This window comes from Nipponia nippon, unplaced genomic scaffold (assembly GCF_047370975.1).
Source record: "Nipponia nippon isolate SJK-2023a ecotype South Korea unplaced genomic scaffold, ASM4737097v1 scaffold_2, whole genome shotgun sequence".
Lineage (NCBI taxonomy): Eukaryota > Metazoa > Chordata > Aves > Pelecaniformes > Threskiornithidae > Nipponia > Nipponia nippon.
Genome location: NW_028262336.1, coordinates 50111153 through 50130058, shown reverse-complemented (window position 1 = coordinate 50130058; position 18906 = coordinate 50111153). Strand labels below are relative to the sequence as shown.

Below are 18906 nucleotides of genomic sequence, written 5' to 3'. Positions count from 1 at the left end.
TTACCCAGCTATACACAAAAAACATACACAAGGAATATTTTACTATGCTTTTGCTTTGCATGCTTTATGTTTATTGACCCAGAACTGTTTCCCTGTATTTAAGTTAATGAAAAAAATATTGCTGTAAATTAATCTAGGTGCTCTTTGACAGCAACTTAAGAGAAATGTACAGGTTGGTGAACACAGAATCTCTTTCACCTTACTTAGCAATGATAACACCTGAGCATGTCAGGCTACTTTACCTGCATTACTGTGCTAAACTTGTAGCCCTCTTGTGAGAAAGGTGTTATCCACTTTTTGCAGATGGAGAAAGGAATATAGAAATTAAATCCTTCCCATCTGCTTGTATGTAAAATGCAGCACTGTATGCCATAGTATTAAATATCTCCATGATACTGTGTTGTTTTATATTATAATGCTGTAACCGTTGTATTGCAAACCATGTATATCCCCATCTCCTTGCATTTTGAACACATGCAATCTTAAACCCAGAGAGACTGGCCTAACATTAAAATCACAAATCTAGGAGGCTCTGGGTGGAATTTGACAAAAAATTGCCTCTCTGTGGGGCACAAGTAGGGGTTGTCACGGTGTCCTGTGTAAGAGATGCACAGGTAGTTACTCTCAACTGATGTTTTCATGCCTTGGCTTACCCTAAGGTAGCAGGTTCATATATCCATATTCTGAATATGTCATATATGCCAATATTTTCTTAATGAATAAATCTGAGCAACCTGATCTAGTTGTAGATGTCCCTGCCAATTGTAGGGGGGATGGACTAGATGACCTTTAAAGGTCCCTTCCCAAAGCATTTTGTGATTCTGTGATAAACAGTTTGGATTTTTATTTCATTTTTGGTTCTTTTTAATGTCTTCTCAAGCATGTATCACTTGGCAGAAGCAGGCAATAAAAGTTTAGCTGTCACAGGACTGTTCAGCAGATGAACAGTAGTTCGCAGCACTGTTTTCAGCAATCTGAGATTTCTGTGGAGATCATTCATTTCTGTCAACCACTGCAGAAAACTTGAGATCAACATAGCATTTCAAATGTTAGTTTTTCGTAGTCACTCAAAAGAACAGAGATTAATTAGCCCATTGTAGGCTTAATAATTTATAGTTAACTTTTATAACTATAGTTGAATGCTTTGAAAGAAGCATGTATTGAATGGAACCTCAAACTGTAGCACAACATACTTTAAAGAAAAAAATGGCATAAATTTTTCCATGTTGCCGAAAACTGTTCATACAACATTCAGGGCACCCAGGGTATTTTGGCCCAAGATGCTGCAGCACAGGCATTTAAAATATTGTCATCAGACCTGTTGTGAGTTTGGTAGTGAGCTATGATCATCAGTTATGTTTTGGCCACAGCCTCCATCAGAATCAGTTGTCTTTTAACTAGTAAGGGGTTGAGGAAGATGGAGAGCCATCCTTGTTGCATGCAATGTTCCTCCTGGAACAAATGATGCACATCCCTGCATCTGTCTTCTGACAGTGCGTTCTGCATGCTAAATTATGATAAATTGTCACAAATCTCCACATAGCTATGAGTCACTACAAACTGTGAGTGATAAGATGGGTTGTCTATGGTGTTAATTTCTATCTACGTATCATGGTGAGGGCTTCATTTTTATTTCCTCTCTAGGAGTTGTAGAGGCTAACCACCTTAAAAAAAAATTTGAGAAGAGCAGCTTTTGTTGTTAAAAGCTACAGAGACATGAACAAAAGTTTTAGGCAAATAAGTTTATATATTGTGGCAAAAGAAAAGGGAATTAAAGAAAGTATGTTTCACGTAGATGTCTCAGGTCAGATGCTCGCTAGCCTGGCAACCATAGTTTTTCAAAGCTCTGAGGTCTTTCATTTTACTGTTAGGTCTGACTTTTTTTTCTAAATGTTTCGAGTTTGTTTTCTTTGTTGATCTCCCTTCTGAGGATCTTTCTCTCTTCTCTTTGTCTTTGTTTATCTGCTTATTTTTTCATCACTTGTCTTTTCAATAATGCCAGGCCACAAACACTGAAATCTTTTAAGCTGTCATTGTAATATTCACTGTCACTGCCGTGTAATGATAGCTTTAACCTCACTACTGTATTTTCTGAACATGAATTTTCCCTGACTCTGTTTGCTTCCTGTGTTTTGCTTCTTTACATTTGCTTAGGGCACCTCATTTTCTGAGAAGCTGCAGATTCCCATACTACTGCAGGACTCCAGCACCTGATGTACCAGGTTCTTAGCCCTTGGCAGTTTCAGAGTAACAGTAAACAGTGCTTTGGCAAGAATAATATATCTATGCAAGAAAAAGATGGAACAAGAGTCTTAAAATGGTTAGCTTCATTCAGAAAGAGAGCAAAATCAGCTGTTAAAATGTTCAGTTCGACTTCTGCCTTACTGTAACTCCAGTCTTTTCTAAATGTTTGATACTGGTTTATATTGTTAGTGAGGAAAATAAGTTCTCATGTGTATTTTTCAATGTGGTGTTTGTGATGTAATCCCTTTTGCTTCCATGTAGTAGTATTGTCAGCAGGTAAACAGATTGAGGAAGAACAGCCTTAACCAAGACTTGGTTGTATTCTTCTTAGCCTATTACTCTACTGATGGAGTCATCAGATGCAATGAATCTTGCTTGCCTAACAGCTGGATACTATAGACTGCTGGTTGACTCAAGGCGCTCAATATTTAACATGGCCAACAAGAAAAACACAGGGAGCCGAGAAACAGGTATTCATTGCACAGTATGTTAACGATGGTCCAATGTATATAGCAGAAGCCAGCTTAAGCCAGTGCACCTCCAGATAAATACAAGGCTATGCCAAATGAGATCTGATTGCTGGCTCAGACCTAGCACCACAGTGCACCAGTTCAGCTTTGTAATGTTCTCATATTCAGCCTATGATAGCATCTTAATGGTAAAATAAAGCAGGTGATGAAAGTCTTTCATACTGTAGTGAAACAGATGCATGCTCCCTGTGAGTGTTATTATTTTATATGCATGTATCTTTTGTAAGAATACATATGGTGCTGGAGAAACCAGCTGGGGATTTGGTTTTGTGTTACTGTTCCTGGAACAGCATTTGTACCTAGCTGAGGTTTAGTTTTGTACTAAAGTACCAAACTAACACTTAAAGTTCAGGTCATTGAATCAACAGGTATTTAACTTAGAGCAGAGGTGAGTTTGAAAGTGCTTTTCTGAAGTGTTTGATGACCCCACTGTCCTATTCAGAGTGTTTGTTGCTCAGCATTAACAAGTTATTATTTAAAAATTACATGACTTTGCTCTTTGGTTTCACAATGTTGATTTTATTTCACCATGCTATAGGAGCTGAAAATAGAGGGAAGCATAATCTCCTTGCTTCTGAGTGGAATTGTATACCAAAAACTACCACTTTCCTGGCTGAAGGAGATCAAGAGACTCAAATGTCCTTTGCTGATCCAAAACAGAAGGCTCTAGATGTTTCTGAAAGTCTGTTATGTCAAAAAGAACACAGACATCTGTACATAGAAAATACTTTTAATTCAGGTGGATTTGATCAGCATCTGGCCAAGCAAAGTGACCCCACTGAAGCAGAAGAAAGCAGAAATTTTAATCAGCCTTCACTGCTGTCACTCTCAGGTTTGGAATCTAGCAAGAAAGCACAGGATTCCCCCAGGGGAGCAAAAGTTTCCTTTATATTTGGAGATCACAACTTGGATGGTATCAATCCCCAGACTCTTGGCTATGAAAGGCTTTTGGATGAAAGTCCAGAAGTACTAGAAAAACAAAGAGCCATTTATATTAGTAATGCCAATGACATTAAAGGCCTGGAGTTGTCACCAGATGCTGAAAGCATTCAGTTTGCTACAAATTCTGTTTACGCAACGATAAATGATGGTAAAATATTTGGAGCTGCGGAAGGGATAGAAGAGCCTTTGCTGCATGATATCTGTTATGCAGAAAACACAGATGATGCCGAAGATGAAGATGAAGTGAGCTGTGAAGAAGACATTATGGTAGGAGAAATCAATAGGCCTGCTCTTCTCAGCCTTTCTGGTTCTAGTGATGACATTATTGATTTGACTTCACTTCCACCTCCGGAAGGTGATGATAATGAAGATGATTTCTTATTGCATACCTTAAACATGGCCATTGCTGCTCCTCCACCTGGCTTCAGGGACAGTTCAGATGAGGAAGACTCTCAGAATCAAGCAATGCAGCCTAGAGACAACAAGGAGCAAGCCAGTAATCTAGGCAATGATGACATTCCAGTGTCACTTATCGATGCTGTCCCTACTAATACGGAGGGGAAGTGTGAGAAGGAGCTAGACGATGCTGTAGTCTCTACACTTCAAGCACTAGAAGCTTTGGCTGCCTCAGAGGAACAGCAAACGAATGACAATTCAGGTTCTTTCACCATAGTTACATTTATTCATTGAAAATCATTCCATCTCATCCATTTAGCTTTGGAAATACTCCATTTCATGAGGGTTGGGGTTTTTTTGGTTTTCCTTTTTTTTTTTTTTGCCATCATTTTGCATACATCATATTCCATATTATTTAATGGAACTACCATTATGTTACTAAACTACCTGTCCTGGGAGCTGTGCAATAAAGTCAGAGTATTCTTACCAAGCATATTTTTGTCTCTAACACACCCCCTTTGCTTGTCACTTCCCAGGTGCTTCAGCTGCTGTCATTTAATTGACTCTTATTTTTTGTGGCTTGCAGGTGTAGCTATCCTGCGAGCATATAGCCCTGAGTCATCTTCAGATTCTGGCAATGAAACAAATTCTTCTGAAATGACTGAAAGCTCTGAACTAGCTGCGGCACAGAAACAGTCGGAAAACACTGCACGTATGTTTTTGACCACAAGTGAAGGCTACCAACCCCTTGTAGAAGAGCAGACTGAATTTCCCATCACTAAGAATCAGGCTGGAGGGCCAGGCATGAAGCCCTCACAGCCTTTGGCTGGTCGTCAGGCTGCAGAGCTACAGTCAAAAGTTGTGCCTTCAAAGCAGATTCTTCATTCAGATAACATGGAAATGGAGCCAGAGACCATGGAAACAAAATCTGTCACTGATTATTTTAGCAAATTGCATATGGGATCTTTGGTATATTCTTGCACTAGTAAAAGGAAAAATAAGATGACAGACAGCAAAGTAAAAGCACCCTCTGATGGCAATGCTACTGTGAAAAAGCAACAGGGAACTAAAAAAGCAGAGACTGATGAAGATCTAAAAGCTAAATTTGGAACTCTTTCAGCAAGAGACAGTCAACGCCTAAGCACTTTTAATGTGGAGAGAACTGCCTTTCGCCAAAGATGGTATGGTGCCGATGATGGGGCAGCAGATAAGCCAAGCCCAGAAACAGTGAATGGGAAGACTTTTCCAAGAGTTCCTGTCCTTGGTAAAACCGAAACTGACGGTAAGGATGAAGTGGATCCTGAGGTGGATCAGGATGATACCTCGGGGCTTAGCCAAGGTGAAAACTTTCTGTCAGATATGACTCCCGTGTCTTCAGCCAAAGACCTAAATGACGCAGAAGATACTGATTTATCTGCAGATGACCATCCTTCAAAGCTTCCAGAAGCTGAGCAGAGTGTGGCTAGACTTTGTGAATATCACTTGGCTAAGCGCATGTCATCTCTGCAAAGTGAAGGCCATTTCTCACTGCAAAGCTCTCAGTGCTCTTCAGTGGATGCAGGATGCAGCACAGGCAGTAGCACATGTGCTACCCCCGTTGAATCTCCTCTTTGTACCTCTGATGCTAAGCACATTATCTCTGACCCATCAATGAAGGGCATTGCCTATATTCCAGCAGATGAAAGAGCTGCCATTCTTCCAAACCATGGAACGACATACAAGGACCTGCACCAGCAGCCCGAAGCCGTGTGTCACAGAATGACAGTGCCTGTCGTGCATTCAGCAATTAATGCTGAACCACTGTTTGGCACTTTGAGAGAAGGATGTCATCGGATCCCCAAGATAAAAGAAACTACAGGTACAGCAGTAATAAAGCGTTTCTTATGTTTGTTTTTAAAGCTACATTAAGGTTGAGGACTAGGTGTGATGTTTGCATTACCTTTACCTGAAACTACATTGTCAAGCTGTAGCAGACAGTGGGATTAGACCTTCGGTTTATCTATTCAATTTACTTGTACATGTTGAGAGGTTCTTACGAGCTGCTTACAGAGATCAATTTTTTTTTTAAAAACCTCTCATTACAGAGAGGCCTCTCTTCCACTCTTTGGAAGCCTATTCAAAATCCATAGTCACTTGAGTTCCAGGATACTCGTTAGATTATGAGATGACTTCACAAGGTATATTAATGTAGGAGAGGAAAAACTGTGATTCATTTATTATGTATCTTATATGCTATTTTAGCAGATTGTCAAAAGCACGCCAGCATGAATAAAAAGCTCTAAATGTAAGGATGAGAAAATGTCACTATCTTATTAAGCATGTATTTACTTCACCATCTGACAGTAGGTGTTTCCTTAAAGAATAATTTACATATAGAACCATTTCCGCATTTTTAAGTTCCAATTTCAAGAGATTTTATGAACTTACTGTTCCTAAAAAATGCAGTTTTTCAGAGATAGCATTGGAAATGCTTTCAGTTGGGTTTTAAATATTTCCCTCTCCTGGGTTGCAACCCACATGTAGCAATAGTGTGTGAATGCATGAAGATCCAAAAGTGGAACAGACTAGGAGCAAGAATGAGGAATGTTATTTCTCTGCCAAAAAACCACATAACCAAACCAAAATTACCATGAATACAACTTTCCATACCCTCACAGGTATAGTTAGAGAAGGTATTTTAATCTGAAAATATTCATCTAATTATTTAAGAGAAAATATCCAATCCATATGTTGGGGAAGATTTAGGAAGTTTTATAGATGATTTTCTATTCCTTTTTTTCAATGAGTCTGCTGTGGTGGAATGAACAATTAACTATTCATAAGCTGTAAGTTGTTGATAGACTGAAATACAAAAGACATGAGGAACTAGCAATGAATTTTTTGTGAAGTATTTTGAGGAATGGAGACCACTGGGAAATACCAGGAATCCATTTGTCCTGACTGTTAAAGATATTTAAAAGTTCAGTCTCTGAATATTGTCAGGGTGATGCTTAATTATTCTGTTTGCTCTTCTACTACCCCTAGTGTAGCTTTCACAGAGCCTGAAAAGGGAAGACAAGGAGGCATGCCTACAGCTTTTCCTAGACAGCCTCTAGCTGACTCCATCATGCTATCATCCATGCTATCAGAATCAAAGGTGCCAAGTCAAAATCAAGACTCTTGTGACATTCCCAAAGTAAATCAGGCTTGTGGGGCAACAGTTAGTTTACGGCCATATGACATGATAGGAGGAAGCCTCAGGATGCCGCACAACAGGAAAGTGCTGAGGCGCAGCAGCAGCATCATTGGAGGATCTGCAGGCATTGAGATGCTGTTTGAAAAGAAGGCAGCCGCAGCCAGCTTGAAATGCCTGGATATCACCCGAAGGGACGAATCCAAATCGGAGAGAAGCGTGGAACTCCCCCCGGGCAAAAAGCTGTCAAAAAGTTATTCCCAGAGTTGTGTGTACGTCAGCACTGATCGGAAGGACAGTAAGAGGTGTTCGGGCACAGGCGCCAGTCAGAAGGACTCCAAGCAGTGTCGAACGTTGCCCTTGCGGAAGCTGGACACCAGCACCTGGAGGTGTCGTGGCCCCTTTAGCTATTGTTTCCTAAGCAGAGGAAACGATGACAATGATGATGAAGATGATGGAGACAGCCATCAGCTCTCATGTCTCTTCGAACCACAGCTCCCGTGTGAGCTCGCAGAACCAGTCAGTCAGTCATTTTCCAGTGAAAATGAGCAGAAAGTCTTGGAGTCCCCGAAAGCTGCTGAGGCCCTGCAAGATGAGGCAGTCAACGCGCATGAGAAGAGCAGTGCTGACATCCAAGGTGGCCAAATTGATGTGAATCTCAACGATGTGGCCTTCGATGCACGAATCGCGCGAATAAATGTGATGAAAGAGAAGACGTATGCAATGCCTGATGGATTTATTGCAGCACAAAAGGATGCCAATGAGCTACTCTCACTGGTCCAAGCAAGTATGGGCAAGAGAGAAGATTTACATCCAGAAACATATGACCTTAAACTTTCAAAGTACAAACAACTGTTATCTATGGAATCGAGACAGTTGGGAAGTGCCTGCAGGAAAATGGCCATGGCTGATAAAAGCCCTGAGGAAATGCTTTTAGCTATGACTTCCAGCTTTCAAGTACTCTGTTGCTTAACAGAAGCCTGCATGCGTTTAGTTAAAGTCATGAACTCTGAAACACAGCAGCAGGAAATTATAGCTAAGATAGACGAGGTTGTAATAAACTACATTTGTCTTCTGAAGGCTGCAGAAGCAGTGTCAGGCAAGACCTCCGGTGATCCTAGCATTAAACTCTTGGCTCGACATTCGACTACCATGGCCGCTATTGTAAGCACACTAACACGTTCTCTTAAAATGCTTTTAAACAAATAAAATACAAAAGTCACTTCATAATCTACCTTTGCAAAGCCATACATAAAAAACTTTTATTTACTGTATGTGTATGAACTAATGTAACAAACTCAGCTTTCTCTGTATATTTTGTTATTTTATATAAAATAGGTATGAGAGTAAAAAAAAAGGTTAAAATACTGAACACTGACAAAAGTAATGACCAGATCTGTCTTTCTGTTTATACAAAAACAAAAGCCAAAAAAACCCTCTCCCCAAGACCAGAAAAATGAACAGAAAAAAATCCCATATAGGAGCAAATTGATGTTTGGCTATTTTTCATATAGTCAAATATACGGTTGTATGAAGTGAACTTTTAAAGCCTGGTTATGTCAATGAAGTTGTTTTCTGTTTCATGCAGGTTTTCACTTGGAGAATGCTCCATGTTTAGAAATGAGAAATTAAATCATAATGTATATAACACAATATTTAATGTTTTAAAATTATAATTTTTAAGCATTGAAAATAGCAAAAAGACATTTAAAATCCAAGAGACTATTATAACTTACTAGAGAATATATATATAATAAATGACTCTTTTGTTCATATGGCCTGAATTACCTGATTCTTCTTTTCTAGGAAGTTCTATATTTAAAAAAAAAAAAGAAAAAGTATTGAAAATACCAACTTCAGAGGGTATCTGACGTATTGAACATTACAGTGTTGCATTTCAGATAGTGAAGGTAACTGTGGAAGACGGAGGACACGGAAATGAGTGTCGTTGTTCTTTCTGAAAAGAAAGTTTCATGCCATACTGGTCAGACCAGGATGTATAGGGCAGGTCTACACCCTGCTTTCCCTGGTAAATGAGAGAGAGGACCATCAGGAAATTCCTATGCTGTTTACTGTTTCATCATATATCTATGGTGCATTTGAACAACACGAACTGCATCTATTTTGTTAAATATTTTATACTTCATATTTTATGATTCTGAATGTTTAACTGTAAATAAGTTAGAAATAAAATGAAGTTTTCAGAATACAATAAATATCTCTGAAATATTTCCAGCCAGAGACAGTTCTTCTCTGAGTGACAACAGGGGCAATTTGTGAGTAATCTCTCCCATCTGAACTTTTCTGGAAAACATTTTGTAGTCTTGCGTTTGAGAGGCAGCCAAAGCAAAAGCTCGCAGTTTCACCTGGCAAATAGGCTTTCACAAGAGCATCTGTTAAATTTTTCAGTCACCAAGGAGCAGCAGCCCTAGTGGAAAGTGCAGAATACCGTTTTCCAAATTGGTGTAGGTAATTTTCATCTGTTTCTCATAATGACACATGCAAAGAGTATAACTGCTTTGTTTTGAATGCTTACCCATTCAGCTGAAGCACATGTAAAGTTTTCTCTGCTGAACTAGAAAGAGTAAACCAACAAAATTAAGTTATTGCCAAGGAAATATTTTCTTGCGTAGAGTGTTGCACTTCACTATGAAATCAAGACGTGCTTTTCCCTCCAACTGTAGAGAAACATCTCCAGAAACACAGTATGAGAAGCTTAATCTGTTGTCCATAGGAGAAAAATCTGGTTGCCTAGACCAATTCACTTAGCACGGGGACCCACTCTCCAGGGCAGCTCAGAGGTAGGCTGCAGGCTGAATTACGTTGTTGGTGGGTGACAACAGCCTGTCCCCTGTGGTGCTCACACTCAGTGCTCTCATTTTGGCAGCCCTGGGAGTGGGGCTGTGTGTGCTGCTCTTTTGCTGCGAGTACCAGTGAAATTCTTTCTGTGGTTTTTGAGTATTTCATACTGGGGAAAAATATGCTGAATTGTTGTATTGGTACATATTCCTTCACTGTTTTGTGAGTTTATGTAAAAATGTCATCAGTGCTTTTTTCAAAAATAGATTTAGGATTGTCACACCTAAGCATCAACACAGATCATAGGGATGTGGCACTTTCAGGGTTGCTAGTCCAGTCCTTTTCATTCCACTCCATTTCATAAATTGATCTAATTTTATTTCCAAGGTAAGTACGTTTTTGTCCTTACTGTTTAAGAACTTTTCTGATTGTAAACCTGCTCATTTTGCTTCCTAAGTTTAACTATGGTCTTTTTTTGTGTGTGTGTGGCCATATTTTTTAGGTTTAACTAGTGGGTTTTTTTCCTCTCCTCTTTAATGCATTTTCATAGAGTCATAGTATAATTTGGGTTGCAAGGGGCCTCTGGAGCTCATCTAGTCCAGCCCCTGCTCAAAGCAGGTCTAATCAGATCAGGTTGCTCAGGGCCATTTCAAGTTGGACACCCTCCAAGGATGGAGACCCCACAACCTCTCTGGGCACCTATTCCAATATTTGACAATCCTTATGGTTAAAAAATAAAAATTCTTTATGTCTCATCAGAAATTTCCATGTTCCAATGACATCTGTTGCCTTTCATCGTATCACTGTGCACCCTTTAGAAGAGTCGGGCTCTGTCTTCTCTGGTATCCTTGCATCAGGTAGCTGTAGGCTGCAATAAAGTCTGCCCTGAGCCTTCTCTCCTCCAGGCTGAATAAACCCAGTTCCTTCAGCCTTTCCTCGTATATTGTGTGCTCCAGCCCCTGACAGCATGGTGACCCTCCCCTGGACTCAATTGTGTGACTTCAGAAACTGCCACCATGTTCCTGTCTCAGATTTGATAAATTGGATCATCTACTCAAGCTCTCTGAGTCACCTCTTAGAAGGCAGCTGCTCTTTCCCCCAGGATTTCAGATATCCCTATCCAATACCATGTGAATGTCTTTTTCCTAATCTTCCCACACAGAATTATATGCAGGTTTTTAAATGCTGCCTTATGAGGACTTTGTACAGTGGCACAGCTGCTGGAAATAATTTGTCTGCGGCCTCCTAGAATCACATGTATTCACAGGCATATTAGGTTGGTGGATCACAATCGTCCTTTGTCAGTAAGTATTTTCGTCTTTCTTCTGCTTGTCCTGTCCAGCTAAGGAGATCCCTGGATGATAGTAGAAATAACTGTTAGTAATTCTAAAGCGTATGACCTTGCACATCAGTTGCTACTGAATTATAACCTATTTCTGTTAATCTTAAGCATTAAGGTGTCTTTGTCTTCCTCTGCAGTATCCTAATTGATTCCTGCATTAATTGTATGTCTCAACTTCATGTCATCCAGAAGTGTCACCAGTATGTACCTACTTCTTGCACTAAGTCAGTAAAGAAATACTAAATAACATACTTTCATCTGGAATATGCTATACTTTTATAGATTTTTATATATACACTGTATGTTTAGTGATTTTTTAACTTGACAAAATGACAGGCATCTTCATTTTTAAGTCCCTGAGTTCAGGCTATTTTCTAAAATAACATTTGGCAAAGAAGTTTGCCATTTTGAAATTAAGAAACAAAGCTGCATACCTACATTTCTTTTCCTTCTATTTAATTGAAATTCCATTAATGGATGATCACTGGAAGATCCAGAATGCTCCATGATGTCCTCACTGCTCACCAGAGATGTAATACTCTCTCTTACACTAGCACATTATTTGAAGCTGAAAAATGGGCTCCCGAGTAACTTTGTCACTTACGCAATTTATACCTAAGAGAGACCCTGTGACTGCACTGAAGTCCAGTTAAAGTTAGCAGTATTTTTTCAGGGATTAATTTGGCTGGATAGGGTATAACTGTAGCATTGTAGCAGCATATGTTAAAAGCCAAAGCCTCATTGCACTAAGCACTGGTACAAAGTGAAAACTTGGTTCATGTCACAAGTAGCTTATGGCTGAGCATGAGACCCTAACATTAACCAGTCTTTATAATTTACCACTCCAAGTTCAGGAGTAGTTCTGCACAAAAAGAAAGTGATCACAAGCTTCCACTGCGCTACCTGTGGAACAGCCCTACTGTGTTTTCAGACCTAGATTTGGCGAAAGCAACAGAGAGGCACTCACCATAAAATAAAATAGAATAAAATAAAATAAAAATAAAATAAAATAAAATAAAATAAAATAAAATAAAATAAAATAATAAAATAGTAATTATATTTTCCTGTAGGTGTTCTCAAAGTGAAATGTGAAATTTTCTGTCAGTGCTGATGGAATTTGGGAGACACTGATGGGTGAAAATTCAAGACTCAATAACAGCATTCCCTTTGGAGACTTTGAAGCAATGAGTTCTGGGGAGAGCAGATTTAGGCTCCCAAGATCTGGGAGCGAATCTCTGGTTTCATAAGGAAAAAAAAAAATAGGCAAACTAACTTGGTCTGTTTTACTATAGTAAATGTAAACCTTTCAATATTGATTGTGAAGTGCACTTCTGTTCTTAAAAGAAACTGTGCTATCCATGGCACTTTTTTAATGCAATAGGCCATATTTAGTTGCATTTTAAAGTTAATTTTGTCATTCTGAAAAAAAAAAGGTATTTATTTTCAGCCTGCAGAGTTAAGGAAGTGTAAAAAGGAATGTGCTATGTCTCCTACTCCACTAATGAAATCTTCTAAATACTCTTTTTTTAAGTGATTGTCCTGTTGCACTGGGTTTACGTGGATCTTATTGCTCAGATTTGGGGGATGTTTGCTCTTTCTGGTACCTGCACTTGCAACCATTTTCTCTTATTCTCAGCACGTTATATTTGAGAGATGTTACCTAAAGCCACTTCAGTTTTTCGCAACGGCAAACCAAGTTATTTCTTGTTCATTTAATCTTCATCAGTGTCTTCTTTCAGGGTTACCTTTTTGCCTTGTCTGATCTGTGAGATTTTAATTATATCTTGTCACCTAAGAGATGCCTTTACTGCCTCAGAATAAGGCGTGCTCCTGTGTGATTCCTTTGCCATACCTTTAAAAGTGGAATAGGAGGGCATCAGAAGCTTAGACAGTAGCCTGAGAATCCACAAAAGCCTCTTCCCATCTGTGAGGCCAAAACCACAAAATGCTAATATTGGGCAAGTTGGAATACTTGCCACCACTCTTGGCACCAGTGGAAGGCTTTCATTCTGACACAACCAGAAATGGTTCTCCTAAGACTTGTGCTCGAGGAAGCACTTCCCCCTAACCTTTCCATCATGTTAAGATGAAGGCAGGACCTCTCAATCTAAGTGACCAAGGGATTACGGCACAAAGTCCTTAAGTCAGCATTGCTGTTCCTTGAGGTATGAAAGCTCTCTCTTGTGGTAGCAGCATCAAGGTATTTTCCAGTGGAGAATGACCCTTGAATTTTTCCAGCTTTCCCAGAAGTAGCATTAGAAGTGTTTGCTCTGGGTTTGACAGTCTGTTTGGGCAACAGGATCAAACAGGAACTGGCCAAAGGACTGGAAGCGTAATGTCAGTATCATGGAGTTCTACTTCATCTGAACTGCATGCAAAGGCTTTCCATCATCCCTAAAGGTGTCCACTCAAGTGAGGACTTCACCACTCAACTATCCTTTTTTAAACTTGTTAAACTGTACTCGGCATTGGTGAGGCCGCACCTCGAGTACTGTGTTCAGTTTTGGGCCCCTCACTACAAGAAGGACATTGAGGTGCTGGAGCGTGTCCAGAGAAGGGCAACGAAGCTGGTGAAGGGTCTAGAGCACAAGTCTTATGAGGAGCGGCTGAGGGAGCTGGGGTTGTTTAGCCTGGAGAAGAGGAGGCTGAGGGGAGACCTTATTGCTCTCTACAACTACCTGAAAGGAGGTTGTAGCGAGGTGGGGGTCGGTCTCTTCTCCCTAGTAACAAGTGATAGGACAAGAGGAAACGGCCTCAAGCTGCGCCAGGGGAAGTTTAGGTTAGATATTAGGAAAAACTTCTTCACCGAGAGGGTGGTCAAGCATTGGAACAGGCTGCCCAGGGAAGTGGTTGAGTCTCCATCCCTGGAGGTATTTAAAGAACGGATAGATGTGGTGCTTGAGGACATGGTATAGTGATGGACTTGGCAGTGTTAGGTTAACAGTTGGACTCGGTGATCTTAAGGGTCTTTTCCAACCTTAACAATTCTATGATTCTAATGTGGAGAGGGTGTGCAGAGGTTTTCTTTCTCTCTTCCAGGATTTGATTAGCCCTTGGTAGAGGGACACAGAGAACTGGACTCATTAATTGGTAGTTCATCTACCAGGCCCTCCCCAACTTTCTCAAAAACTCTGTCTCAGCTCTACCAGTGGATCAGGAGTGGTGTCTCTTTGCTCAGTTTGTGTCCCACAACACTAATCTCACTTTCCTGAACACTCTTTCATGTGTCTTCAATGCTTTCATGAGAGTAGTTCAGTGATCAGGCTGCCTCTGGGACAACTCCCTGATGGTGTGGTTAAAACATATCTTCCAGGACCTTTGTTGCCAGTTTCAGTCAAGGTAAGGCAGGATGAAGGATGCCCACTGCAGTGGTGGGGCAGAATTTTAATATCAAGGCCTCATCCCTTTCTCAAATAGACTTCTGCTGCTACTCCTATACCTGTTATTGCAGAATGTGGGCTGTTTGTCTCATCACAGTCTTGAAATGCTTCTCTCCACGCTGCAGATGCAGGAAGGCTCACTCCTTCAGCACTCCTATTTCTCTCTAGTTCAGAGACAGCCTTATAAGTAATGGAAGGGAATTCATGTTATTAACTAGGTTAGGCTTTTGGGTTGATGACTCTGTTGGTCTTCTTTCCCTTCCTGTCAGTTCAGACTGTTCCGAGTTACCTGCTCAAACTGAAGCAGTCTGGTCCTTTGTTGTAAGTGCCTGACCCTTACTGAAGTCAATTTAACATCCGTCTCAGCCTTGAGCCAGAAGATTATCAAGATGTTTCCCTCTGCCAGGTCAGTGAGTTATGGGAATTTGAATTTGGTGTTCCATGTTCTCGTGGATTCTCCCTCTCCACAAAGGTGGCTTTCTTTGTTGTCATCTTCTCTGTTAGAAAAATGAAAGAAATTCATACCCCTGTGGTTGTTCCTTCTTTTACCTTATTCTTCAAAGACAGACCATCTCTTAAGATGCAGCCATCATTTTTGCTGAAGGTAGTGTCCTAGCATCACTTTGATTTATTTATGTTTTCCTTCATGTTCCTTTATGCTTCTAAGAAACGTGCCTTATTTTGTATCTTTAATAGGAAAAGAGCTCTCTTTGTATTTGTAGTCCAGACTTTCTCAGAACATACAGGCTGTGTATATCCCTGACAGATCCAGTGGTTGTGTAAATGGATGGTTGGGTGTTTCTGTATTTGCTATAAAACTTAGGAATTGATACTTCCAACTGATTATACAGCTTCTGTGAGACCTGAGTTACTGAACTGCTATATATCTACCATTCTTTCCCCAGGCACTGTGCCATCTCTTCTGAGCTGCCTCAAGAGCTGCCACAGCACTCGGTAGAGTCAATCTAGAAGTGCTGTTTGCATGAGGGACATCAGGAACCTCTGCTAGATAATTTATGGCAGGTAATTGTATAAAGTTGCACAGTGTGAAAAAACATGGATATTAATTTCAGAGTGAAAAAAAGGAAAGAAGACATCCTGAGCTCTATTAGCAGGGTTTCCTTCAGTGTTTTAGATGGTGCCTCTGCAGCTGAGAAAGAATTAAAATGGTTTATGGCATGCTATGTTTTTTATGCCATTGTGCCAAAGGTGATGACAACAGTGTGAATACCTCCTCCATGGTTACTGCAAAAGGAAAATCTCTGCAGTCTGGAGTGATAAGGTGTAGGTGTACCCTCAGAACAGATTTATTTATAGACCATGCATCCTAAAGAAGACTAATTACTGGTAAGTTATGTTTCTTTCTTGAAGGTGAATCTCTATTCTCTATTCCACCTGTGAATTACCATTAAAGGGTAATAGGACAGCAGTCTGTATCAACAAAGATGGAATTAAGCTTATAATAATAAACTGTATTATTGTTGTTTCTTACTACAAGCAAAGGGCCAAAAAAAGGTAGTTTCCTCTAATACGGCATTTGCAGAGAACTGGTAACAACAAATATAATAAAAAACGTTTTTACATCATGATTTGATACAGGAGACACTGAGATGTTACACAATCATTTTTACAGTGTTTTTCAAGTTGCTCTTCAGAGAGAAAAGATGTTTTCTAAATCCTTTTTGGCAGTGCATTGCAAGATTCCTCCATATTGCTTATGCCTTTAAAATGACAGCATGGGGTGACAGTAAATGTCATCAACAGCTTTATCCTTGAAAGTGTTCTTTTTCATGTGCTAAACTGTAAGTTTATATGTAGGATAGGTTTGAAAGTGGTGTATTTAGATGTTAATGGTGACAACATGAAGGCTTCAGCCAATGCTCCAGGCTTTGGTTTCAGTAGAAGTGCTGAGTTCCTTAACATAAATTAGGAAGTCTTCCGGTGTCCATGGAAGGATGTGGTCTTAGCACTACCTCATGGGAATCCCATTTTCCAGATGTCCAGGACTGTTTTTGCTGAAAGAGATATCAAAGGATCCAGTTTTACTTTGATTCTTCTATTGCCTGTGAAATGGCCACAGATGCAGCTGAGGATCTCGTCTGTCCCTGAGTCGGCAATGCAGAGGTCATGGATGCCTGAAGAATTTCCTGGTCTGTAGTTTTGCTGAGATTGATCATCCTGTCATCCTCTCTGCAATTTCTGATACCTCTTCAATCTGCAAGGATGGCCCAAAGAACTGACAACCTTCAGAAAGAACAGCCCCAACATCAAACTTTTCCTAGTACATAAATCCATGCTTACTTCTCCAGCTTATCTTCAACTGCTTTCTGCAGTAAGATGAGGAGACTGCTTGTGCTCCCTCTCTAAGTTCTAGTCCAAAGTCAGCATGTTTCAATGGAAAGCTTTAAAGCTTTCTAGCCCAATTATATACTTATTTTAAGGCTTCTGCTACAGGTCAGTTCTACAAGCAAATAAACTACAGGCATAAATGTAGTGCAGCTAATTGTACAGCTGATTTTCTCCTTAATAATGCTGAACCATCACTGTCTGAAGCAGCCAGATGTACCTTATAACTTAGTCCAGTTTCAACAGATGTAATGTCTCTGAAACATAGTTACCTACGCAGGACACTACTTGGATTAGACACTTAAATACAAGCTATTTTTCATACTAATTTTTGGCTTTTTGTAACTGTCATTTCAGTTTTCTTTCATACATTGCACATAATTATATGTAATTCTTCTTGCTTTACACCTTTTTTTTTCACCAGACCATGTTATTTCCTATTTTATTCCTCCCTTCTTTCATTGTTAACTTTTTTACACTTGAAAATCATGTCTTAAAGAGATGTACTGTGTGTTTTTCTCATCAAGGATGCTTCACAGGGTTTTGCTTTTAAAAGTAATTGCTGCCTTCTAAAAAGGAAAATGCAGCATCTTCTCTTTAAATCACTGAAACAGAATATTAAAAACAAAATATTCTTTAAATATGTGGAAGAACTATGAGAGCAAGGCAGCAACACATTCCTCAAGGAGTCAAGAAGGATAAGTATTCACCAGAACAAACAAGGGCATGCCTTTCAGCTGCTTCATTTGTACACTGATTGGACTTCAGGTAAAATGTGGTGTCTGGAAAAAAAAAACCAGCCTTTGCCTTGGAGATGCTTCTGTGGAGATTCCTGCCAGCATGCCCTCCAGAAGGAGAAAGTTGCATCTGGTGGAAAGGTTCAGGACCTCCACCAAAACTCAGAGAATGTCATGAGAAACATTGGACAAGTGAAGAGTCTCTGTGGAGGCAGCCTGTTCAGCCCACATGGCTCTGCTTGTGGCATGAAGGTAAGATTTCAAATTAAATCCTTTTTTACATTTTATAAGGTCATTTCCAATGCTGCTATTCTTCCTCCTGACTGAATTTCTTCTGCCAGTCTTACTGATTTTAAAAAAATAATAGTTTTGAATGTTTTCTCTCTCCTCTCTTGCTGTATGAAAGACCCACATAAATGAGTAAATTAACTACTGGATGAAAAAAGAAAACTGATTCTACACAAAGGCTTGTCTTGCATGTACAACAATACATCAGTATAGTCGGTAAGGTTTGAGGGCTTCTATAACAATTGTAGTGTTATGAGTAAAAATTGTTAAAAGAAACTTAATTTTGTGTAAAACTGAGTTACCCACTGACAGCTTATTTAAATGACATCTGAAGATACTGTGGTCTCTCTTTTTTTTATTTGCTAATTTTTTAAGCTTTATTTTTCCTTCCCTGCTTATTCCAAAATTCTGGAAAATGCAGTTTTCTTTGCAAAGCTTGTTGAAAAGGAATCTCATTTAAAATTACATTCTTCTTCCTGAATGTCCTTATTTGTACTTCACAAGTTAAACGTGAATATGTTGGGAGTCTTTTTCCTTGCAGAATAATTTGCACCATTTGTATCTCTTATGTCCATAGGACCTTTGGATTGAAAGGTGCCTTCTTCACTGAGTCTAGTTGTATTTTCTCAGTGCAGACAGGCAGCACCAAGACCCATCTTAAAAGCACCTGTGGTTTTGATGGTCTTTCTTTGTAGAAGGCAGTTCCAGAACATCACTGATGTAAGGTTTA

General features: G+C 39.7%; 1 protein-coding gene across 6 annotated transcripts in view; it reads left to right on the top strand.

Annotated features, from left to right (window-relative positions):
- FRMPD4 (FERM and PDZ domain containing 4) overlaps positions 1-15146 on the top strand; it is a 311782-nt gene extending 296636 nt beyond the window's left edge. For 3 of the 6 annotated variants that reach the window (XM_087758611.1, XM_087758606.1, XM_087758610.1), the window contains exons 14-18: positions 2576-2714; positions 3313-4374; positions 4699-5970; positions 7142-8448; positions 11246-11361. In XM_087758611.1, the coding sequence (XP_087614737.1) occupies positions 2576-2714; positions 3313-4374; positions 4699-5970; positions 7142-8448; positions 11246-11332 (3867 nt within the window). In that variant the 3' untranslated portion in view covers positions 11333-11361. Of the gene's footprint in view, positions 1-2575; positions 2715-3312; positions 4375-4698; positions 5971-7141; positions 9058-9090; positions 9450-11245; positions 11362-15074 lie in introns of those variants that run through there. The other 3 variants (XM_087758609.1, XM_087758608.1, XM_087758607.1) reach the window with 3 other exon arrangements.
- Positions 15147-18906: the final 3760 nt, after the last annotated feature.